Source organism: Podarcis melisellensis, assembly GCF_964234715.1.
Source record: "Podarcis melisellensis genome assembly, chromosome: 2".
Lineage (NCBI taxonomy): Eukaryota > Metazoa > Chordata > Lepidosauria > Squamata > Lacertidae > Podarcis > Podarcis melisellensis.
This window is the reverse complement of record NC_138529.1, coordinates 7,682,770-7,708,310: the sequence shown is the minus strand read 5'-3', so window position 1 is coordinate 7,708,310 and position 25,541 is coordinate 7,682,770. Positions and strand designations below refer to the sequence as shown.

At 43.6% G+C, this 25,541-nt stretch overlaps 1 protein-coding gene and 1 long non-coding RNA gene across 6 annotated transcripts in view; one reads left to right on the top strand and one right to left on the bottom strand.

The window, feature by feature from the left end:
- The window catches only part of LOC309363003, a 227,142-nt gene that overhangs the window by 19,943 nt on the left and 181,658 nt on the right, over positions 1 to 25,541 (top strand). The window contains exon 3 of one of the 5 annotated variants that reach the window (XR_014165137.1): positions 10,293 to 10,336. The exons of the other annotated variants lie outside the window; for them this stretch is intronic. This is a non-coding gene — a long non-coding RNA (uncharacterized lncRNA). Of the gene's footprint in view, positions 1 to 10,292; positions 10,337 to 25,541 lie in introns of those variants that run through there. 5 annotated transcript variants of the gene reach the window in all.
- On the bottom strand, positions 106 to 19,255 carry LOC309362994 (keratin, type II cytoskeletal 75-like). Its single transcript, XM_081899071.1, has 9 exons — positions 18,248 to 19,255; positions 15,361 to 15,575; positions 13,536 to 13,596; positions 11,594 to 11,689; positions 11,291 to 11,455; positions 9,551 to 9,676; positions 6,763 to 6,983; positions 1,559 to 1,593; positions 106 to 545 (listed from the first exon to the last, which is right to left on the bottom strand). Exons 1-9 carry the CDS (start codon positions 18,725 to 18,727, stop codon positions 355 to 357), a joined length of 1,590 nt encoding a protein of 529 aa, XP_081755197.1. The 5' UTR covers positions 18,728 to 19,255; the 3' UTR covers positions 106 to 354.

Sequence of the window (25,541 nt, the reverse complement as noted above, 5' to 3'; positions counted from 1 at the left end):
CTGGGAATTGTAGTTCTTTGTGCAAGGGTGGTTAACGAAGCCTAACTAGAGGCTTCTCAGCATTGTGCTGTTCTTAGGATTTGGAGGAGTGGGGAGCCATAGAAATTAAAGTTAAATGCTTGTAGGAGATTTTATATATATCAGTGCCAGCCAACATGGTCAGTGGCTAAGGATGCTGAGATATATAATCTAGGAACATGTGGAGTGCCACAGGTTTCCCAACCCCGTTCTGAAACCATGAAAAAGAGTTGTTGCACACAAAGGGCAAGTTTCTTCACAGCAGATATTTAGTGTTGACAGCCTCTAGGCTTTGCAAGTGGTCAGTTTGGTCCTTCGGTACATTATGATTATGGTTCATCTGATGGTTGTCCTTTTGCTCGTAGAAGTTGTTGATATGATTTTCAGGCCGGAGCAATTTCCGCCACCTCCAGAGCCATATCCCACGGTGCCCCTAGCACTTCCAGAACTTGATCCACTTCTGATGCTGAGCCCTTCTCTGCAGCTCAGTCCACTTCCTCCTGCCATGCTGTTGTTGCTAACTACAGCTTCAGGAAGAAGAAGAGGAAGAAGAGGAAGAAGAAGAAGAAGAAGAAGAAGAAGAAGAAGAAGAAGAAGAAGAAGAAGAGGAAGAAGAAGAAGAAGAAGAAGAAGAAGAAGAAGAAGAAGAAGAAGAAGAAGAAGAAGAAGAAGAAGAAGATCATTTTAATTGTGGCACGCTAATTTTAGAGAGATTCCCAAGTGAGACACTCATTCAGTTTAAGCCTGTACAGGATATGATACAATTTGGCATAATACAAATTGCCCATGCATCAAAACATTGTAGAGAGGAGTTCCTTTTTTTCTGAAATCCAGCAGCTAGCTAGCCAACCAGCCGGGTCCTTTTCTAAGAAATTCCATCTCACCCACCTCCCTTCATCCATTTCCCCCCCATTTTTCTCCTAACAGTCACTATTCTACACCATCTGAGGGTGTTCCGTCCCCAGTGAGTTATTTTTGGTCTTGTCCTCCTGCTTTTTTAAAAAAGTACTTCAGCAAACTAAAGGTCCACTTTAGGAGAACGAGTTCCCTGTTGGCATATGATATTCACACTTAAAAGCTTTGGAAATGTTCGGAACATTTAATGTGCAAACAATCTGAATCCTTATTCATTAGGGGCTGTAACTTGGGGAAGGTTCATAGCTCAGTGGGACAGCAACTGCTTTGCACGCAGAAGGTCCCAGCTGCAACCTCAGGTATCCCCAGGTAGAGCAGGTAGAAGGATTTCTGCCTGAAACCCCAGAGAGCTACTGCCAGTCAGAGTAGACAGTGCTGAGCTAATGGACCAATGCAGTATAAGGGAATATCCTCTCTCCTGCCCCCACATGCTGTACTGGGCATCTCCTGTATCTGGAGAGTGGATTTGGTGAGGCGCAGAGAGAGGAGAGAGGGAAAGCTTCACTGCACCAGCGACAGTCCTTGCTCTGGCTTCCAGTGGAATGGGGTACTTGAATCTGGCCCAGGTGCTTCAGAAACATGCTGTCGTTGCAAACCCAGAATACCAAAATCTTTGGCTACTTACATATGTTTACAGCATTGCCATATTCTCCAGACATCCTGTTTGGGGAAAGAAAAAAGTAAAAAGTGAGCAATTCAGTACTCCACATCCTCTTTCTTCTCTTTTTTTTTTATATAAATATATTTATTGGCATTTCAAAGATTATACAACAACAATAATAAAAAAACACTAACAAAAGAAAAAAACAAAATATAACAAAAATACAAAAATGCAAAACTAAAACAATTTAAAAACACATAAAATTCCATTCACTTATTTTCTTTTAACTTACTTCCCAGACCTCCTCATACCTCCCCTTTTTGTATCCCAATTCAAATTATTAATTCAGCAAATCCTCACCATTAATTTTCACTTAATTTTCAACCTTTCTTTCACCCCCCCCCCAATTTATCTTATTCATTACAGCTGAGAACCACTTAATTTCTAACCAACATCATTCTAGCATTCACTAATTTTATAGTATTTCCCAAGATAGTCCTTAAATTTCTTCCAATCTTCCGCCGTCTCTCTTCCCTGGTCTCGGATTCTGCCGGTCATTTCTGCCAGTCCCATGTAGTCTATCACCTTCATCTGCCATTCTTCCAGAGTGGGTAGATCTTGTATCTTCCAGTATTTTGCGATAAGTATTCTTGCTGCTGTTGTTGCGTTTATAAAAAATGTTCTATCCTTCTTTGGCACCAATTGGCCGACCATACCCAGGAGAAAGGCTTCTGGTTTCTTCAGAAAGGTATACTTAAATACCTTTTTCATTTCATTATAGATCATTTCCCAGAAAGCCTTAATCCTTGGGCACATCTTCTCAAGCTAGTCTGCAGATACTACTGCATCATGCACACTTTCAGGTCTACACCAAGCTAAGCCCCACTGAATTCAATAGGACTTACTCCCAAGTAAGAATATATAGGGTTCAATGGATCTTACTGTTGAGCAGGGATTGAACTCACTGGTATTTGGGTGTCTGTTGGCTGCTGAAATTACCTTGCCCAAAAGTGTCTCATAAAATCATTCAGCTAACAAAATGCTTTGTAAATCAACCTGAAATTGTCCATTGCAAAATTGATTTCAATTGTCTCTTTGTTTCTTGAAATGTCAGTTGCAACTGATGGCACAGCTAATATTAACAGCATGTTAATTATTCTGGCCTGCAGGGACAGCTATTGTGCCCCCAGGCTCTTGTGGTGTCTTTGTTCCCAGCAAAACAAAACAAAATTCCCACCTTACACTTCTCTCAGTAAAGCGTGTTCTCCCTAACAGAGAGCACGTGTTGCGGCTGGGGGAACAAGCCACCCTGCTGTTACTAGGCAGATTTTGGGAGGAACCCAAGCCATTAAGTGGTTAAAATTGGGTTGCTGGGGGGTTTTGATTGTTGCCAATTTGGAGGAGGGGTCAGAGGCTTTAAAGACAGGGGCCAGACGACTATTTACAGAAACATTGCAAAATTAATGAATGTTAGAATGATGTTGGAATGAATTTATGTGATTTTAGCAGAAATGTTACAAAGATTTAGGAAAAAACAGACTGTTAATTGGTGAAAGGAGGGAAAGTAAAGTTATATTAATATCAAGATAAATGACAGGACAAAAATTTGAAAAGAGGGAAAGGATTTGCTGAAAGGGATAAATTGACCTAGAATACAAAAGAGGGAGGTGTGAGGAGGTCAGGGAAAGAAGCTAATGAAAGATAAGTAATGGGAAGATTTGTTGTATTTTTCCTTGTTTTTTCTTTTTGCTTAATGGATTTTAATTCCCTGCTCTTTCTTTTTTTTTATTTTTTTGTTTAAAATGATGTCTTTTGTTTTTTCTTTTTGTACCTCTAAAAATGTTAATAAATATCTTATTAAATAAATAAATAAATAAATAAATAAATAAATAAATAAATAAATGGGCCAGACGTTGGACGTCCTCTTGGCCGTTTTGCACCGGAATCACCCGCCCTCCCTCCCTTTAATAGGGGTTTTTTTCTTGATCACCTGACCTTGCTATGCCTGTCATGGGGCCGTCCGCCTTGGAGCGGCGGCCTGGTAGGAATTTTGCCATCTGGCTGATTGGCTGGTGCCATTTGGTTTTTGCTTACTGCGTAGCAAATCGTCACAACTTGTAAGGTTGGCAGTTAGGCATTGGTTAAATTGGTTCTTGGCGGGGTAAGTGCCTACCCCTCCAAATGGTGTGGAAAGGGAATTCTGTTAAAGGAATCCAGGGGCTTGCCATTCTTTTCGTCCTTGTCCCTGGCATCGGACTTGGGCTGTGCAAGCCCCACAGGAACATGAGGGTGAGAAATGAGGGACTGATGCCCAGCTTCATTTTCTCACCTAATACTTGTTTCCCACGCTGGCTTCCGTTGGTGTCCGGAAAGCCAGCGCTGTCCCTGAGGGCAAGGACAGATAGTCAAAACCAATGCCTAAGCAACCACTCACATTTTTTGTATTTTGCATAAAGTTGTGGCCAAAATTATGCCAAAAACCTTAAACAAAAATTGATGTGTGAAGTGTGAATTTTTTGGGGGGTGGCATTGTGGGACTCAACACGCAATTACACCTGCCTGCAACTTGCTTTCTTCTCCATGAAAGACTTGTTGTCTCTCTCAGCTTGAAAAGTTTAAATCTGCCAATTGTTGTTTGCTTTTGTTTTTGTTTTTGTTGATGTTTTAGAATTGTTGTTTAAGATAAATTTTATAAATGTGCTTCAAAACAGAGTTGGCACAGAAATTGGTGGTGCAACTCAATAAAGGTAAAGGGACCCCTGACCATTAGGCCCAGTCGTGGCTGACTCTGGGGTTGCGGCGCTCATCTCGTTTTATTGGCCGAAGGAGCCGGTGTACAGCTTCCAGGTCATGTGGCCAGCATGACTAAGCCGCATCTGGCGAACCAGAGCAGCACATGGAAACGCCGTTTACCTTCCCGCCAGAGTGGTACCTATTTATCTACTTGCACTTTGACGTGCTTTCGAACAATTGCAGGAATGGGTTCTGATAAATAACAAAAAATGGCTCAGAGTGTAATATCGATTCAGCAGCAGTTGCTAATGCTTTTCATCAAGGAAATTTGGCTAAGTATGAATGAAAACTTGATTTCTGCAACATTTGAGTACAATGTTGAGTAGGATTTGAGTAGGATTGCAGCCTGGCTGTTGTTATCCATTATTGCTTATGGCTCATAAATGTGGCAAATCATCACCTCTGTACAGGGATGAGGATCCCATGGTCTTCCAGACATTGTCAGAATCAAATTCCCAGCCAGCATGACCAACAATCAGGGTTGATGAGAACTGTAGACCATCAATGCATGGAGGACCACAGGATTCCCATTCTGAATATGAGCATTGCTAGACTGAATTCATTTGTACTTGCTAGCATTACTGTTAGCAAAGCAAATTGCTTGATAATCTACTTACATTGTGAAGATTGTATCCACATACAGTGAATACTACCAGGCAACTTTTTTAAAACAAACCAACAAGCCAACAAACAAGCATTAGTGCTATACTAGTACTGCCACTGTTCACTGGGTGATTGCATTATCTAGTCCTTGTATAAAAGGGAAAGCAACATTTTCCATTATTTTTTCAAGCAGCACTGAATGAAACTGATCATGTGCCCTCTTCAGGATTTGCTGGCAAAACTGGCTTCCCCTGTCCCAATAGCACTGAGCTACATCAAACTAGCTAGAAGCTTGTTAGTATCACCCAGGTTTATTTATTATTATTGCTATTACAGTGGTACCTCAGGTTACATACGCTTCAGGTTACATATGCTTCAGGTTACAGATTCCGCTAACCCAGAAATAGTGCTTCAGGTTAAGAACTTTGCTTCAGGATGAGAACAGAAATCGTGCTCTGGTGGCACAGCGGCAGCAGGAGGCCCCATTACCTAAAGTGGTGCTTCAGGTTAAGAACAGTTTCAGGTTAAGAACAGACCTCCGGAATGAATTAAGTACATAACCCAAGGTACCACTGTATTATTATTATTATTATTATTATTGCTCCAACACTGACTGTACAGAAGGATAAAGATGGGGGATGTAGGAGGCAGCATTAACAATGTAAGATTGCTTGTCGTTACATGAGACAATGGTGGCGGAATCTAGATACATACTAAAAACGTTCTGAAAATGCTTTTTTGAAAGCATTTTTAAAAATACATTGAATTTTCTATAAGGCTCACCATCGCCATCCTGTGTCACATTGTATATTGCACTTAAAAGGTTTTATTTGCAGCTGTATAGCTGAGTCCAGTGTTTGTTCTGATCTCAGAAGATTGTGATGAGATTTAAACAACAACAACAGAACAAATCAACATTTGAAGTAGACCGGGCAACAGGGTAAATGAGAACAGAACCTTTCGAGATCAGTTCCTGGATTCTCAAGAATAAATTAAGGAGTGAAATGCATCAATACCAGAGAAAATGGTGAGCATGGAAACAAAGCCACTTCCGAGCTAGGGAGGAGGTGGGGTTGCGGGCTTCACGCCCCTCCCCACACTCGCAGGGGCTGCCTTCCGCCCCCGCAATATCAGGAAATCCTCGGACACGTCATCCCCGGGCCAGCCGAGGCTCTTCCTCTTTTCCGCGCTGCAGCTAGCCAGGTTTTTCCCTTCCCTCCCACCCGTTAGGCTAGGCTCTCTGATGTTGCTATGGACTTTGGTTGGTCGCCGTCAAGGGGCCTGGTAGGAATTTTTCCATTTGGCAGATCGTCACCAGCCACTTGGTTTTCGCCTACCTCGTAGCAATCCGTCACAACTCCTCGGTATTGGCGGTTAGGCATTGGTAAGAGTATTGTTCTATTGTTGTGCAGATGAAGGGGGAAGGAAGCGCCATCACCTTCCCCCAAAACAAAAGGGTAGTCCGGTAAAGGATTCCGGGGGGCGTGGCCTTGTCCTAAGCCTATGGAGGTGTGGGCCCATGGCACGCCCCCAAGCGGTAACTCCGGGGGGAGCTCCTAGTTGACGTGCCTCAGCAGGACTCCCCCTACTGGTGGTTAACCCTTACCGGTCTTCTAGCAATCGGGCTGAAGCTGGTTAGTCGATAGGACCAATGCCTAAGCCAATACCGCTCAATTCCTGTCATCAATAAAGTTGTGGCCTAATTTGACCCATTAACCCGAATTCTTGTGTCTCGTGTCGTTGTTTCTGAGGGGGGAGGCAAGAACTTGCCACGCAACTGGTCCTAGTGTGGACAGCCTGTCAGCTATGCCATTGGTTTTCATCACACCCACCTCCATTCTTCTCCTTCCAAGAGGGTCCTGTAGGTAGCAATCTCAATATCCAGGGCTAGCTTAATATTCAAAAGTTCCTGATAATCACGCAAAAGGCGGGCCAGCTCCTCCTTAGCCTTCTGCATGGCATTCTCCAGTTCCAACAGCTTTTCCCTTGCATCTTTGAGGGCTATCTCTCCACGTTCTTCAGCTTCAGCAATAGATGACTGAAGATGGACACACTATAGAGAAAATGCAAAGAACAGAAATCAGCTCACATAGAAATCAGCCCATATCACAGAGCTTCTTTGGGGGGCGTTTTTTTCAGGGCAAACATTAGCCATTTTAATTATTATTTATTATTTTCATAAAATTTCCATATGCCCAGTACAGTCTCAAACTGATACAAGAATTACCATAAGAATACTAACTTAAGAACATAGCACACAGCTTTCAGTCACAATCTCCATTTCATTGTCAAGTACAAGTTAGGAAAGGTCTTGACAATGACCGCTCCCCGCTTAAAACGGGGGGCGCCCTTTGCGTGGGCGCGTGCAGCCCCTAGACCTGGAGCGGCTTCAACAGCATAGGCTGGGCTTTGCCTTCCCTCAGGTGGGATACCTGGAGGTCTCCGCCTACCTCAGTCTGTTGTCCAATCCCACCTGGGGGAAGCATTGCCAAGGAGACCAGGCCAGGTAGGGGAGGGATTACCTGCCCACACAAAGGAGGGAGGATCTTACCTAGGAATTCTCACTTGGCTCCAGAGCTTCTCCCACCCTACCCACCCTCATTCAATGTCTTATGTTGCAGGTTAATTTTCCTCACAGGTTTTGCAATTTAATTTTTCTTCTCAGGTATGCGGGCGCTGCTACGTTAAGGTCGCTGTTAATGGGCCAGAAAGGAATTTCCCTGCATTGGCAGGTTTCACCTTTCCCGTAGCAAAACGTCACAACTTTGGCGGTATCAGGCCTTGGGCAGAATCCTTTTGTCCATCTTCCTCTTTGCGGCGGCGATACCAGGGTTCCCCGTTAAAGGGGTTTCTGAAGGGAGGCTTTGACCGTACGCCGGAAGGTCGTCATTGCTCTCCCCTGCGGCGGCGGCGTTACGGGGGCGGCTATCTCTGCTTGAACATATGTTCTCCAGAGCTGGCCCATCCCCCCCACACACACTGGATAACCCTGATGCTCCCTAGGTCCCCGGCTGGGGACTGGGGAGGGAGAACGCCCAATGCCTGAGCCAAGGTCTACCCACATTTGAAATTTAATAAAGTTGTGGCCAATTTAATCCCATAGCACGTTGTCTTGAGTCGTTATTCCACATGACGGGGGGACCGCGCAGGATCTGGGGACTCCGCCTGTCCACGCAAAAGGTCTACCCATAAATTTAATAATTGGGGCTTTAAGACTTTACACCACAAGTGACAGTGCTTTGAATGTTTCAAATACTTCGTTCTGCCTCTAAATGAACGATTCATTCATTTGGATTACTGGAGTCCATTTTTATGCCCTTAACTCTCAGATGTAGCTATGCAGTAAGTTAAAAAAAAACTTAGGGATCATTGGAGTGCACGAAATTTGGTGCCTTCTAGATCATGGGTCAGCAACCTCTTTCAGCCGTGGGCCGGTCCACTGTCCCTCAGACCATGTGGTGGGCTGGACTATATTTTTTTTGGGGGGGGGAATGAACGAATTCCTATGCCCCACAAATAACCCAGAGATGCATTTTAAATAAAAGGACACATTCTACTCGTGTAAAAACACGCTGGTTCCTGGACCGTCCATGGGCCGGACTGAGAAGGCTATTGGACCGCATCTGACCCCTGGGCCTTAGGTTGCCTATCCCTGTTCTAGATGGACTCCAGCTCCCAGCAGCCCCAGCCAAAATGACTAATAGGAATGATTTGGCCTATTCTTGATTTAACCCCCAATTTTTTCCAAAGTAAAATTATGTCCTGCACTTCTTGAGGCATAGCATGTTACAGATTATCAGACTAAAATACATCTTTTTGAAAGAAAACTTAAAAAAAAGTTCACAACTCAAAAATCCATATTTACATTTTGAAGTTTGTAGCAGTCATAATTTAAAGAATTTGTGACACACCTGTATCTATGGAATGCCAAACAGGTCAACGAGAGAACCCCATTGTGTTGTAAAAGCAGCAAAAGTATTTATAAACCAGGAACTGAATTATTTAGTTGAAATGGATTCAAGGTATATTTGTAGAATCAAACATAAATATTATTGCCAGCCTTGGGCTTAACTCAAGATCATTTCTTTGCAGGGTGAATATCACAGGTGGGGAACCTGTGGCACTTCAGATCTTGATGGACTGCAATCCCATCATCATTGACCATTGGCCAGGTTGTCTGGAGCTGATGGGAGTTGGAGTCCAACAGAATCTAGAAGGCCACAGTTTCCCCACCCTGAGTGTATATTGTAAATATTGTAAAACCATAGTAAAACTGCAGGAGCTTAGTAGTGCTGGATTGAGTTGTTTTTCCAGAAAGCATGACTGCTATTAAATTCTTAATTAGCTAACAATACATTCACTCCATTAAAAGTCTGTTCCCAAACCACTGCAATGTGCACTATTCACTGTAACATTATTAGACCATGGATGAGAACCATGTGGCTCTCCAGACGTTGAAGGACTACAACTTGCATCATCCATGACCTCTGATTTTGCTAGCTGAGTCTGATAGGAACTGAATTCCAACAACTTATGGAGAACCTCTGCGGCAGAGCAAATCACCGGATGCAAACAAACAACCTTTGCTATGCATATCTGCTAAAGCAATGTGCATCTTACTTGTTTCTTCACACTTTCCGTTTCTGATCTTAGTCTGTGGATGAGTCGATTCAACTCAGAAATCTCCATCTTGGAATTTTTCAAGGCATCGTCATGTTTCCTCGCTGTGAGCTGAAGTTCCTGAAACTGATTTTAAGTGACATCATAAAGCGTAACAGCAGCAGCCAGTCCTTAGGCCAAATCCATCACCAGTAGCAACTGCCTGTAGCTGCCAGTGGCTGAAGGTGAAAGAGGAGTTGGGGGGAAGCACTATGCCCCCAAAACAGGTTTAGGGGGCATGCAGGTGGGGTCTCATTGCGCAAGCAGACCTTGATCCACAAGTGCATACCGCACCTAGCACTAAGTTGAATTCCACCCATTAGTTCAATGGCATGTTTCAGCATACAATTGCAAGAGCAAGAAGCAATAAAAAAAAAAAACCTCCAAATCTTGAGTGTCGCTCAGATTCTCAACTTTGGCTTTTGAATGCAGAAATTCCCAGACAAGAAGGATCATAGCTCAGTAACAAAGCATGTGTTTACATACAGGAGGTCCCTGGGCACCTCCAGTCAATAGGATCAAGGGACATGTGATGAGAAAGCCCTCTCCCTCTCTCTGCCCAAGACCTTGAGGAGCCATAGGAGCCAGCCAGAGTAGACAAGAGTGGACTAGATTTTTTTTAGAAGCAAATCAATAGATTTTTATTGTTTTGAGCTCTTCTTTGCAACAAGAAAGCATGAGCCTAGGGCTTGCCGATCAGAAGGTTGGCGGTTCAAATCCCCATGATGAGGTGAGCTCCCGTTGCTCCTGCCAACCTAGCAGTTCGAAAGCACATCAAGTGCAAGTAGATAAATAGGTACCACTCCAGTGGGAAGGTAAACAGCATTTCCCTGCACTGCTCTGGTTCTCCAGAAGCAGCTTAGTCATGCTGGCTACATGACGCGGAAGCTGTACGCCGGCTCCCTTGGCCAGTATAGCGAGATGACCGCCAAAACCCCAGAGTTGTTTACGACTGGACCTAACGGTCAGGGGTCCCTTTACCTTTACAGTGCTCTAACTGCGGGAATTATTTTTAGGTGGGAAATTCTCATTAACTCTCCTATTTTGAATTTGTCAAGTTTCTTTAAATAATGTTCAGTAGGCGGGCCACTTTCCACTTGAGTTTTTCCTCCTTACAGCCACTGCCTCAATTGGTGAGATCCACCATGGCATCTTCTGTTCTAGAAGGTCTCTGTATTTCTCCCAGACTATAAATAAGTATTTTCTGATTCGTAAAGTCCTTATGTACTTTCCATAGATCAGGTACGCATGCCAACCGTACCTGATAATTAAATCCTTCAAGATCTAATGTCTGGGTTCCCCAATGAACACCAATCCCTCAACCAGGTGAAACAGACCGCCTCATAGTACAGACTTATATCTGGCAGTGAGAAGCCTCCTCTGTCCTTAATATCAATTAAGACTAGATGTTTTGTTCTGGGTCTCTTCCCCCGCCAGACGAATTTTGAAATATATCATTGCCATTCCCTGAGACGGTCTGTCCCACCCAGTATTGGGATCGATTGAAAGAAAAACAATAGTTTGGGGAGCACATTCATTTTTATTCTAGAGATTCTTCCTAAAAAGGATAACTTCAATCTGCTCCAGGTGTCCAAATTTCTTCTGGTGAATTTGTCAAGTTTCATATGGATTTGAGTGGCATTTTAATGGCCACATTTTGCATCGCTTGTCATGTTACTTGCTCAAGCCAGATGTACACACCTTGCTTTGGTACATGGCATCTGCTTCTGCTCGGCTCCTGTTGGCCATATCTTCATACTGAGCTTTGACTTCTGCAATGATGCTGTCCAGGTCCAGGTCACGGTTGTTGTCCATTGATAAGATGATGCTGGTGTCAGTTAGCTGCCCTTGCATCTGTGATAGCTCCTGTAAGTCACACAAAAATCTTAATCATTGGGTAGCCATTGCTCTATGGAATCCAGATAAGGGTAGGAATGTTTGCAATCAGTTTATTTCATGCAGGGAATCTCAGGTGGTCCTTAGGAGAGCACAAAGTATCCTCACCACTTCGTACAGGGATCTCAAGAAGTTGAGCTCATCTGTCAGAGAAGCCACCCTGGTCTCCAGCTCCACCTTGTTCATGTAGGCCGCATCTACATCCTGGGAGGGGGAAATTACATTGAAGATCATAAAGGGTTAAGAACCAGTCAAATGAAAACACAGCAGTAAAGGTCTAGTCTAAGTTAAGCATTTGATGAAACTGCAGGGAGTACATCACAGACTGTGGGACATTCCTCCTTTACTCTAGGGTCCTTTCAAATCTACAATGCAAGGTCCTGGGCCTGCAGGGGAAGAACATTGAAAACACACCTCCCTCTTCCAAAAAAAGGTGAATCCAGTTGGAGCAGGAAGGTAAAAATGGAAACACATTGCATCCCACCTTCCAAACATAGGCCCTCATTTTTTTGGAAGTGCTAAAAGCCCTGAAATTACCATCTTAGATCTGAGATTTGTGCCCCCCACTCTCCCAAATTTAAATCCTATGTTGAATGGAAGAGATTATGCATCTATCTATCTATCTATCTATCTATCTATCTATCTATCATCTATATCTATCTATCTATCATCTATCTATCTATCATCTATCTATCTATCATCTATCTATCTATCTATCTATCTATCTATCATCTATCTATATCTATCTATCTATCTATCATCTATCTATCTATCATCTATCTATCTATCTATCTATCTATCTATCTATCTATCTATCATCTATCTATCTATCATCTATCTATCTATCTATCTATCATCTATCTATCTATCTATCTATCATCTACCTATGTATGTATCTATCATCTATCTATATCTATCACCTATCTATATCTATCTATCTGTCTATCTATCTATCATCTATCATCGATGGCATCAGCAGTTATCTTTGAGCAGCTGCTAGGGCTCCAGTGCTGTGTCAGGGCCCAGTACACATGATGGTGGTTTTGAAAGTCACCCACCATTTCAGATACTCATAAAATCCCCAGCGTAACATCATTCTATAGCACTGTGGGAAATCTACATGTCAGATGACTTACTGTGCTGCCTCTGCCACCAGTCCTGCTACAGTTGCCTGCCACTGCTGCCACCATAATCTCTACCAGGTAAGCCCACCAGGAGAGATTAACATCAGAGGAGGCACACCAGAGGGCTTTATTTTTCCCCAGTGCCCACTCAAACATGGAGCTCATTCTAGACATATGTGTTCATTCGTTTGTTTTTAATTTAACAAAACTCATGCACTGCTTTGATTGTAAATCCACTAGTTGCATACCCTCCAACATGACACAGAGGAAAATTGGGAGAGCAACTCCTACACAAGTCATGTGACTTGTGTGAGAATGTGGCCACCCCAAATGCACATCTTTCAGGGCTGCGTCTCATGTGAGCCAAAACAGGACATCATGGGATCTGATCAGAAGCTTCTGTAATTCCAGGATGTACCGCTTAAAGCAGGACAGTTGATGGGTAGGTCATCTGTATATTCACATATTTCCACACTCACATTCCCCTTCATTTACCTCCATTTGGAATAGGTATGCAGAACCTTTTTCAGAGCAAAGGCCACATTCCCTTCTGTGCAGCCCCCCAGCACCCCATGGCAATAATGGGTAGGGCCAGAGGCCCATGTGGGCAGGGAAAGGAAGGTAGATTTTACATTTGTACAGAAGGTTGGCTTTTACACACACACACACACACAGAGAGAGAGAGAGAGAGAGAGAGAGAGGCTCTAACCTTCACCCTGGCACACAAGAGTCAATATCAGAGTTCATGTTACAGCCTGGAGGCTATGAAGCCAGGCCAGTGAGCAGAGAGAGTGTGTGGTTGTGCAGGATGATTCCCCAGAGCCAGAAAGAGGCCTGGGCAGAGCTATATTCAGACCTCAGGCTTGAGGTATTTCACCCCTGATTTATAACAAGTGTCATCACTTTGTGTGCATTTCAAGACTTGCCTTTTTTAACAGTACAAATTCATTCTCAGCAGTGGTGCGCTTGTTGATTTCTTCCTCGTACCTTTTGAGAGTAAACAAAAACAAAAGCAAAGATTGTGATGGATTTGTGGCCATAATCTGTTCAATATCTGTTTAAAGTAAAAAAGGGGAGGCACACAACCAGGGCAAACGCTGCTGGCAAGGTGAAATAGAGAGTAAGGGGCTCTACTAATTTCTATTCTACAATGGCACTTTCCATCAAATGTGTAAACCATGATGGGAGACCTTTCTCAAAACAGCAGCAAAGAGCACCAGGCAAATGCACTGGCAAGTGAATATGGTGCTGATGAGGATTGCTAGTTTATTTGTGACTGATTAGCTTAGAGACTCAGAGAATGGGGGGAATGGTCAAGGAGTGTTCACAAAGTAAAGGAAGGATATTTACTTGAGGCGTTCTCAAAGTAAAGGAAGGATTGAACTCTGATTAATAAGAGTACAGTGGTGCCCCGCAAGACGAATGCCTCGCAGGACGAAAAACCCGCTAGACGAAAGAGTTTTCGATGCGCTTCGCAAGACGAATTTCCCTATGGGCTTGCTTCGCAAGACGAAAACGTCTTGCGAGTCTTGTGATTTTTTTTCGCTCCCCCCCTTTTTCTAAGCTGCTAAGCCGCTAATAGCCTTTTAGCCACTAAGCCGCTAAGCCTTTAATAGCCTTTTAGCCACTAAGCCGCTAAGCCTTTAATAGCCGCTAAGCCGCTAATAGCGCTAATCTGCTAAGCCGCTAATAGGGTTGCTTCGCAAGACGAAAAAACTGCTAGACGAAGAGACTCGCGGAACAGATTATTTTCGCCTTGCGAGGCACCACTGTACACACAGAGACTTGAACCAGCAAGACTCTGGGAATATAATCGTGTCTCTCTGTTCCTGTCCGTGTGCAGCCCCTGGGCCCAGGTAGTTTTCTTCACAAAAGAACTTTTTACAGAGTGTTCATAAGAACCAATCAGATTTCTTCTGAGCATTTCAACAAACCCACGTGGGGAGAAAGTTAAACCACCATAACTAATTAACACAGGGTAAACAAAGAACAGAACTACAAAGAAGAGCATTTGGCAACCCCGGAGGTAATAAACAAGCCATATACGTATGATAAGAAGGATGGCCAGGAGGACAGCAGATCTTGATCACCTTCATGTGAGATCTGTTTTCTGGCCCTAAGATTAACATCCTACATCAAAGAAACTTGCCCACTGTCTTTGATGACCCAGGAGCCTGCCTGGCGAAGCAACTGGGCTGTGTATGTGACAAGAGAAATGGGCACCAGAGGCAAAGGGGCATGAAAAGGGCATGAATGTAGAATCTTGTGGGATTTAATCAGAAACTATCGTCAATATATCAAACCCAGTCAACACAATGCTTTCATCGTGGACACGATGGCTTGATGTACAATTTAAAATTCCTCATGGTAATCCCATCTGATCCCAACAAAGGAGAAGCTGGGTACTTTTGCAAGATTGTTTGCATTTCTAATTAAAAGTTAAAGGTTGCTGAAGATCTTTGGTTCAAGCCTGATGTGCTTTGCCAGATGAATTTGTTCTTTAACATCTATGGCTTGTCAGTTGTTCCTAATCAAATTTAGTGTTATGCTACACACTGCTGCTTTGGTGCAGGGAAGTGCCTGTGAAGATATGGATAACACAGCTGCCTGCATTTGAGAGCTGCTGTTCGGATCGTAGCTATGAAGGCTGTCATGATGAGCTCCTGAACTTCAAAATGTACGTCTCCATCACTGGGGAATTGCACTCCAGGTGGGAAAAACTGAGCGCTGGCCTTGCCTTTCCTCACCTACCTGCGCTTAAAGTCTTCCACTAGATCCTGCATGTTCTTCAGTTCTGAACCCAGCCTCCCTCTTTCACCCTTTAGAGAGTCTAGATGTTTCCTCAGGCTGCTGGTGTAGGCCTCAAAGAGGGAATCCATGTTGCTCTTCGTGTGGGAGATGGGTTGCTGCTGCAAGAGGTTCCATTTGGTCTCTAGGACTTTGTTCTGCTGCTCGAGGAATCGAACCTGAGGATCAAACAGATTGAAAGGGAGGCTGAGTGTCTTTGCAAGTACCCAACAGAGCACTGGTGAGCAGCTTCAGCATGCATATAGGAATGGCCAAGGGTAGTCGCACTGCAGCTCTAAGCCCTTCCAGGCATAGCATGGAGAGCAATTGTACTAAAATGTCACATGACACAAAAGAAAAGAAACTGAACTGTTGAATATTTTAGTGCAAATTTTGAGGTCCAAAATGCCCAAATTCAGGTTTCGACTCTAAAGGACAGGGCACTCTCTATCAGGGGTAGACAATGTGATGCCCTTCAGAAGTTGTTGGACCACAACTCTCATAATTTCCATCCAGCACAGTCAATGCTCGGGGATGGTGGGAGTAGTGGTTCAGCAACATCTGACTGGAGGTCACAATATTGGCTATTCCTGATATTACAGTGGTACCTCGGGTTACATACGCTTCAGGTTACAGACTCTACTAACCCAGAAATAGTACCTTGGGTTAAGAACTTTGCTTCAGGATGAGAACAGAAATTGCGCAGCGGCGCGCAGCAGCAGCAGGAGGCCCCATTAGCTAAAGTGGTGCTTCAGGTTAAGAACAGTTTTAGGTTAAGAACGGACCTCCGGAATGAATTAAGTACGTAACCAGAGGTACCACTGTAATTGCAAAGGTAATCCTTATGTAGTCAAAACAATTCCATCCATGCTGTAGATGGTAGTATCTGCACACATGGGGGAACCCCAATTTTGCAAAAGCACACACACAAAAAATCAGAACACCATGTGGAAAAGGGAACTTCCAAAGCAGCACATTGAGGACAGTATTCTGAGTGACCACAAAATGCTGGCTATTGAAAGAGAGCATGGAAAACTTCCTGAGAGGAGGGAGAGGAAATGGAATGGAGTCCTGGAAAAGGGCATGGCTGGCTGGAACCCTTAACAGAACACTCCACACTGTGACATTAGATGCATAAACAAGATGTTTTCTAAACACCCTGTTCCTGATTCAGCTGTGGTTGCAGAAACAATTGTTGGCCTTGGATGAAAGTGGTCTCACTCTCTGTTCAATATGATTTGGATAAACACTGCAGTATGCATGAGCAATAAGATGTTAATATCCATTGACTGGCTGCACACACAAATGTCTACTTCTGCAAATGGATATCACTTGCTGGATGGAGACGCATGCCATCATAAGCAATCATAAAGCTTTCAAATTGGGGGAAGAGAATCAAATTAGGAAAATTTCCTTGAGTTTTCCTTTCAATTTTATTTCTTCTCTAGCACATAGGAAGCAGCATCACAGGAAGTCTTGGGGTGTATTGTGTGTCCCATCCAGTCTACACTGAAGAAACCACCTGATTGCTTTACTATGTAGCTTGCAACCCATGTTCCCCTACACTAAAATGGCCAAGTAAATTTCCTCTGGCTTACATGGAAAACTATGAATTTTAATTTACAAATATTAGAGTATGGAATTTGATTCAGACATCCTTCCTGAACAACGAGAAGCTGCTCTACCTTTTGTTTATTTATCCTCCTTGAGCTTTGCATTTTGTTCCCCCCCAGCAAGAACAACGCTGAGAGTTCGTTGGGCTCCCACAAGACTTGTCAAGATATGTGTTATGGAGTGGTGTTACATTATGGAGTTGCCTTTCAATATTCTCTATCTCTCTATCTCTCTATCTCTCTATCATCTATCTATCATCTATCTATCATCTATCTATCATCTATCATCTATCATCTATCATCTATCTATCTATCTATCTATCTATCTATCATCTATCTATCTATCTATCATCACAGCAGGTTTTAAGAATTGTCCAAAAAGTAACCTCAACCCAAATGCATCATGCCATGATATTACCACATGCTGTTTTCTCTGAAATGGAAACAGGGGGTGTACCCAGAATACATTGTTAGAAGATCTTCTTACAAATGTAAAGAAGAAGAAGAAAAGTTTGGATTTGATATCCCGCTTTATCACTCCCCTTAAGGAGTCTCAAAGCGGGTAACATTCTCCTTTCCCTTCCTCCCCCACAACAAACACTCTGTGAGGTGAGTGGGGCTGAGAGACTTCAAAGAAGTGTGACTAGCCCAAGGTCACCCAGCAGCTGCATGTGGAGGTGTGGAGAATCGAACCCGGTTCACCAGATTACGAGTCCACCGCTCTTAACCACTACACCACACTGGCTAACTGAAAAGAGCCCATTTCCTTAACATCACCAAGCTTCGTTAGATTTGGAAATCAATTTGAAAAAGGACAGTCTTATTAAATCATCCATCTGTCCCCATTCTGTGAATTAAGGTTCAGTGTTTCTACTAAAATGTCTATTTTTCATTTACCGTATTTTAATTTGCCATAATGAAAAGACAGGCAGAATCCAAGAAATCTGACCCATTCCCAAATTTTGATAATAATTGGCCAAAGTAGATGCCTATATAACCGTCAGTGTGTCCATTGGTGATGACAAGTGAGATAAGAATCGTAAAGTGTTTGCACGAAGGGGGGAAGAGGCAGATAAATCATATATAATTCAAAAATGTATGAACTAACATAATCACAGGCATATCAATTTGGAGTACTGCTAAATATTTCCTGTTTGACAAAGGAATTTAGTAACAGTTTAGTAATATGTAACAACAGTAAGAAGCAGTTAGTTAACACAGGAGCTCAAAGATCCTACCTTGTCTATAAAGGAAGCAAATTTGTTATTGAGGTTCTTGATCTGCTCTCTTTCTTCTCTGCGTACTTTCTGGATCTCAGGATCAATTTCCAGGTTAAGTGGCGCCAGGAGGCTCTGGTTAATGATGACTTCTGGGATACTCCCCGGAGGATGGGAAAGAAACCCAGGGCCATTCCTTCCATTGCCAAAGTTGCCATTGGCCCATCCACCACCAGGAAATCCACCAAAACTAACCCCAGCATTGCTACCAAATCCACCTCCGCGATGTGCACCTCCAGGAACCACACTCTGGGATATGCGCTTAGTACCCCCCAGATTGTAAAGGCTTCTACTGTAAATGCCACCAATTCCACTTGCTGCTCCGGCGCTTCTTCGGCTAGGAGAGGAGGCACTGATCCTGCCCCCTCCAAAAACAATTGCAGAACCAGCACGAAACCCCCTCCCTCCATTCAAAGCTCTGGCATTCAACTGTCGACTCATTGCAGCATAAAAGTGGCGGCGTAGAGAGAGATGAACAGTCCAAAATCCTTTCTGAGTCTTCCTTTATATGGCTTTCAGAAGCTGGGCTTGGTTGGAGAAGTGAAATGAAAGAAATTTGAACTATTCACAGGCTTGGTTAGTCTGGCACCAGCCCATCCTTTCTTGAAACCCACTAAATAATATGTCCACACCTAGTGGGTCTGGGTGAAATGCAAAAAATGACTTTCATTGAGATTATCAGACATTCACCTTGCAAACATTTTAACTCCAGAAGCCTACCCCTATATAATTAACACAGTATCTGCCTCTAGTTGAAATCCATATTTCATCATCCTTGTCACTCATGACCAACATAGGTATTAAATTGTCAGCTATAAACATTCAGAAAGCTTTTATTCCCCCCCCCCCTTTAGTTTCTTTCTACTATTTACTGCAGTCAAGTAAATCTATCCCTCCCTCATTGGTAATTTATGGGAGTGGTTGACAATTTGTGAAGTATATTGCCCCTCCCCCTTCTATTCAGAAGTTATTATTATTTAATTATCTTTTTAAAAAAGAATATTATTGGTTTTTTCACAATTTTATACATTTTAACTTAACCATTTCAAGCATTAAAATAAAAGGTTCTTTTGAACCTTGAGTCCTCCTTCCCTCCCTCCATGGGTTCCATAAAGATAAAGGACAAGGACCCCTGACAGTTAAGTCCAGTTGCGAACAACTCTGGGGTTGCGGCACTCATCTCACTTTACTGGCCGAGGGTGCTGACATTGTCCGCAGACAGTTTTTCCAGCTCATGTGGCCAGCATGACTAAGCCGCTTCTGGTGAACCAGAGCAGTGCACAGAAATGCCATTTACCTTCCCGCCGGAGCGCTACCTATTTATCTACTTGCACTTTGATGTGCTTTTGAACTGCTAGGTTGGCAGGAGCTGGGACCGAGCAACAGGAGCTCACCCAGTCGTAGGGATTCGAACTGCTGACCTTCCGATCGGCAAGCTCTAGTTCAGTGGTTTAGACCACAGCACCACCTGCGTCCCTTAATTTGTTTCCATATTTAAGATTAAATTTACTGCATCTTTTACCATTGTCCATCTGTTATATATCCATAGTTACCATAGTTAATTCCACATTACAAGTGTCATTACATTCCCGCCAGTGATTTTAACTATTTACAGTGGTCTTCTAAATAAATTAAAAAATTACTCCAGTCTTTCTTTTAAAAATACTTGGTTTGGGATCTTCCCCATCAGTTTTGCCATCTCTGCATACCCCATCAGTTTCGTCTGCCATTCTTCTTTCGTTGGTACTTCTCCTTCCTTCCATCTCTGGGCAACGAATGCATGTGTGAGAAGAGGGACACTTACCCCATTCCTATTTATTAGAATGTCTGTGCGAAACCAGACAACTGTACAGCTCTGTTGGCACTGGGTCTGTGGCCCCGATTCCTGGGCCCATAACCATGTTAGGATCATCCTACTCTCATGTAGTAGAATCATAGAATAGAATCATAGAGTTGAAGGAGACCACAAGGGCCATCGAGTCCAACCCCCTGCCAAGCAGGAAACACCATCAGAGCACTCCTGACATATGGGATTCAAACCGCTGACCTTTGGATCGGCAAGCCCAAGGCTCAGTGGTTTAGACCACAGCACTAGAAAGGGCTGAACTCCTCAATGCCTTCTTTGCCTCAGTCTTCTCCAATAAAGAAAATAATGCCCGACCTGCAGAATTTGGAGCAAATGATTCAGCAGAGGAAACACAGCCCAGAATAACTAAGGAGATAGTACAAGAATACTTGGCTAGTTTAGATGTATTCAAGTCTCCAGGGCCAGATGAACTGCATCCAAGAGTATTAAAAGAACTGGCAGATGTGATCTCAGAACCACTGGCAGTCATCTTTGAGAATTCCTGGAGAACAGGTGAGGTCCCGGCAGACTGGAAGAGGGCAAATGTTGTCCCTATTTTCAAAAAGGGGGAAAGAGAGGACCCAAATAATTACCGCCCAGTCAGTCTGACATCAATACCAGGGAAGATTCTGGAGCAGATCATTAAGCAAACAGTCTGTGAGCACCTAGAAAGGAATGCTGTGATCACCAATAGTCAGCATGGATTTCTGAAAAATATGATTAGGAAATAATAATTTAAAAAATGGCTATACAGTGGTACCTCGGGGTTACATACGCTTCAGGTTACATACGCTTCAGGTTACATACGCTTCAGGTTACACACTCTGCTAACCCAGAAATAGTGCTTCAGGTTAAGAACTTTGCTTCAGGGTGAGAACAGAAATCATGCTCCAGCGGCACGGCAGCAGCAGGAGGCCCCATTAGCTAAAGTGGTGCTTCAGGTTAAGAACAGTTTCAGGTTAAGTACAGACCTCCGGAACGAATGAAGTACTTAACGTGAGGTACCACTGTAACTTATTTTAGGGGACTGTTTATTATAGGATGGACAAACCATCCAATAAAACCATCCTATAATACCATAAACCATGAATGATAATTTTGTATGTTTTTTGTATTGATATTGTACATGTGTGTGTGTAGTAAATGTATAAATGAATTGTTTGGGTTTCTTTCAATATAATATTAAAGCAGAGGTTGCCAACATGGTGCCCATGGGCACACATGGGCCCATCAAAGACTTTGCAGGTGCCCACAGGACCCTCTCCTTCCACCTTGCTGAAAAAGGCTTGAAATGATCATTCTACTGTAGCCAAAAGCACATAAAGAGGTTCAATGGTCATAAGACCAACTACATAGGGCCTTCTCATAAGATCATTAAGTCCAGAATCAAAAATTACCTACCACCACTATGACAAACACTTGGTGGTGGTTAGTCAGGCAGGTAGAGTCCGATTGGAGCTATCCAAGGTCCTGCAACTCTAGTCTGACCCCATTCTGGACTTTGGTTAGCTCATCTGACCCTAGAACAGGCATGTCCAAAGTCCGTTTTGGGGGCCTAATCTGGGCCTGCCGGTCGATTTAATCTGGCCCCCGTGGCAGTATAAATCAGTATTAAAAAATCAGTATATATTTTTAAAAAAGCTCAGCAACTTTGGTCGGCCCTCACGCATGTTCACTTCATCAAATCTGGCCCTCTTTGAAAAACGTTTGTGCACCCCTGCCCTAGAAAAAATGAAAGGCCATGTAAGAGTTTAGAGCTTGACTAAGGAACATAGGAAGCTGATTTCTGTTGAGTCAGACTAATGGTCCATGTAGTTCAGTAGGCTGCACAGCATCCTTACAACATAGTGCAAAGAGTAGGGTGTGTGCCTGTGGTGCCTAGGCAACTGGGAAATGCTTGCTTTCGTTTGGCAAGTGTTGTGCAGGTATTTAGGCAACATTGGGGGGGGGTGGATTGCCAAACTCTTCGACTCTGTGCTGTGGTTGCTTTCATTCCAAAAGCTAGGAAAGCATCTCCACCCTTGGGACAAAGAGATTATCATAGCTGCAAACTGTCAGAGAATCACCAATATCATAGAATTGCAGAGTTGGAAGGGACCACAAGGATCATTTCTGCTCAGCTTTCATAACCTTTGCTGTTAGCTTTCACACACACACACACACACACACACACACACCATACTCATCAGTCTCCAACCTCTGATGCACCAGACACAGCCAGGATCTGTTCCCTTCATCTACCAGGTTCTCTTTCCTGTCAGGTTAAGCTAGGCTTCTGCCCTATTCCAGCAGGCTCCACTCCATAACCTATCAGGCAGCATCCCTTACTTCAGAAAAGGGGGACCTGTGGCCTTTCAGATGGTATTGGACTCCAAATCCCATCAGCCTTAGCCAGCATGGCTAATGGCTAGAGATGATATGAGCTGTATTCCAGCAACATATCTGCAGGTTCTCCACCCCGTCTTGTTATAGCCTCTGCCCTCTGGGTCTTAGGATCTCGGTGGACCAAGCAACCCTAAGTCAGGTGGAGAAGCATCTGGGCAGATTGGCATGAAATGAATCAGCTAGATTCAAGTGTTCTGTTAGCTAAGGCTTGGGTTACAGGGAGACTGAGGGCTTGTGGTGGCGGTCTGGATATTATTGCCCAAATCTTCAGAGATACAGACCCTGGGGGTCAGGGCAGAGCCTGAGAGGCTAGCAGGCCGTGGCAAAATGTCTCTGGTAGGTTGAGGTGGAGCCTGGAAGTGTGCAGTTGGCCTAGGGACTGGATCATGCTAGGGTCAGGGATGAGTCCTGTCACAAAAACCCATACTTTAGGTATCCTACACCCATAGTTTAGGTCAGTGGTGTCCAAACATTTTTCAAAGAGGGCCAGAATTGATGAAGTGATGAAGTGAAGGGCTGTGGGGACCAACCAAAGGGCCAACCAAAGTTGTTGACCTTATTTAGGACTGAAGCTGTTGAGCTTTCTTTAGGGTTGGAGCTGTTGAGCTTCTTTTAGGATTAAGGTCGTTGAGGGTTTTTTTCTGACCGGCAGGCAGGATTAGGCCCCTAAAATGGACTTAAATGGAGGTTTAACTAAGATTTTAATGTGTAGTGTGGAAGAGACATCATTCACTTAGAGTCCAAGGAGGAGGCAAAAATGCTGAGTCTTTGTGACTTTAAGATTGAATATTATATGGTATGTTGCTTCCTTCTCTCTCTGTCATCCTGGGACTCTATGAACCAGGACTGTTTGTGAGCAAGATGGGAAAGTGACAGAGGTCAGTATCACCCAGTCTGAGCAGTAAAGATCTGGGCACACTGAACCATATGAACCAGCAGAAATGTAGAGAATCACACAGGCTTAACTGCAACTTGAAGGTGTAGGTGCATATATAGGAGAAGAAGTGTGGTAAGAGACAGGATAAACAGGCTGGATTCATTAGGGTGGGGTCTAGAATTTATCTATTGCAGGAAACAGTATTGCAGAGGTGTAACCTGTTAGGTTGTGGCCAATTATGCATCATCACAAAGAGAGGGCAAAAGAGGACACAGATTTGCATCAAAATGGCAGGTGCTGATTTAGATGAATAGATGCACATTTATTAATAATTTCTAAGATTCAAATCCAAATACATAAAAAGAGCCCTACTGGATCAGGCCACATGATGGTTCTCACGGTTGCCAACCAGATGCCCCCAAGGGAAATCTAAGCAGGACCTGAACACAAAAGCATTCTTCACTCTTGTGGCTTCTAGCACCTGGTATTCAGAACCATTACCGCCTCCAATTGCGGAGGCCGAGCAAAAGTGTCAATGGATTAATCTAAGCTTTTGAAAGAATTAGATAAATTAAGGGAGGATAAAGCTAATTCTTTTAAAAGATTAGATTAATCCAAGTTGGCAGCCATCACTGCCTCCTGTAGGAATAAGTACATCTCACCATAGTGGGGAAAACTGTGGCCAAGTGACCTGTGTACCTACTCGGAATAAATGTTGACAGACAACTTCAAGGCCACGTCTTTCCTTTCTTTACCCCAGACCTGGACCAGAAAAGACCTGCAAATAGAGGGCACCTTCCAAGCAGGTTTTTCTGGTTTGCTTTTAAATGCTGGTAAAAGTGCTTGTTATTGCTTTTAGAAATTGTTTGTTACATTTGTACTGGGACCTTATGGTGAAGCATGGGTAAAGGTAAAGGGACCCCTGACCGTTAGGTCCAGTCGCAGATGACTCTGGGGTTGTGGCGCTCATCTCGCTACACTGGCCGAGGGAGCCAGCGTACAGCTTCCGGGTCATGTGGCCAGCATGACTAAACCGCTTCTGGCGAACCAGAGCAGCTCACGGAAACACGCTTACCTTCCCGCCAGAGCGGTACCTATTTATCTACTTGCACTTTGACGTGCTTTTGAACTGCTAGGTTGGCAGGAGCTGGGACCGAACAACGGGAGCTCACCCCATCGCGCGGATTCAAACCACCGACCTTCTGATCGGCAAGCCCTAGGCTCTGTGGCTTAGACCACAGCGCCACCAGCGTCCCGAGGAAGCATAAGTAAGAAATCTAAATAAAATAATAATGATGGTGATGATGATGTTTTGTATTGCTTATATGATGGCTTTATCATTATGCTATCGGCATAATTGCTTACTTTTAGTGGTTACTTTTAAAAGAAGAAAAGGATTGTTGTAATGGTTGTAGTACGAAAAGAAAAATCTGTAACAATTGCATTCCCTCTTTTTTCAGTTTTTGTGTTACACACACACACACTTTTAGCCAGTTTCAGTTTAAACCGGGAAGATGTATTGCAGCTGCCTTTCTTATCTAGCAGACTGGCAGACTTATTCCTCATTCACACTTTCCATGATGACATCAGCAAGCCTCCACCCATTACATTACAATGTACAGATCCATTGTGGCTGTTGCCATGGCAGTGAACTCATCAAACGATTAGCCAGTGAAATACCTGGGATGTCTTTGGCAAGCTGTCCATGAAACTCTGGGGGTGATGATGATGATGATGATAAATTTGCCATCCTGTTAACATTTGGACTGACCTGTTCACACTGTTTGTAAGAGACCAATATGTTCTCATCCACTTCATGTCTCCTAATGGATAATATAACATTATAATGGAAAGGCACAGTTGAGATGCCATGACTGCCTTCTGTTTTGATGCTGTTTCCAGACATAGGCTTTCCCTGTGTGCTCACATTAGATGTTTGCCATCTAATTAATCTATGTGAATAGACTCCCAGAAGCTGGGAAGAGGTTCCAGTGATTAGAGGGTCAGCCTTCATAGCCCCCCATAGTTCTTGGCCCCTTTCCCATAGCTCTGAGTCTCCACCTACATACTGTTGTCTACCCCCTGCCACTCTATTCTTTACCAAAAAAAAAAAAAAACCAATCTCAGAAGAAATTCTGAGTCTTCAG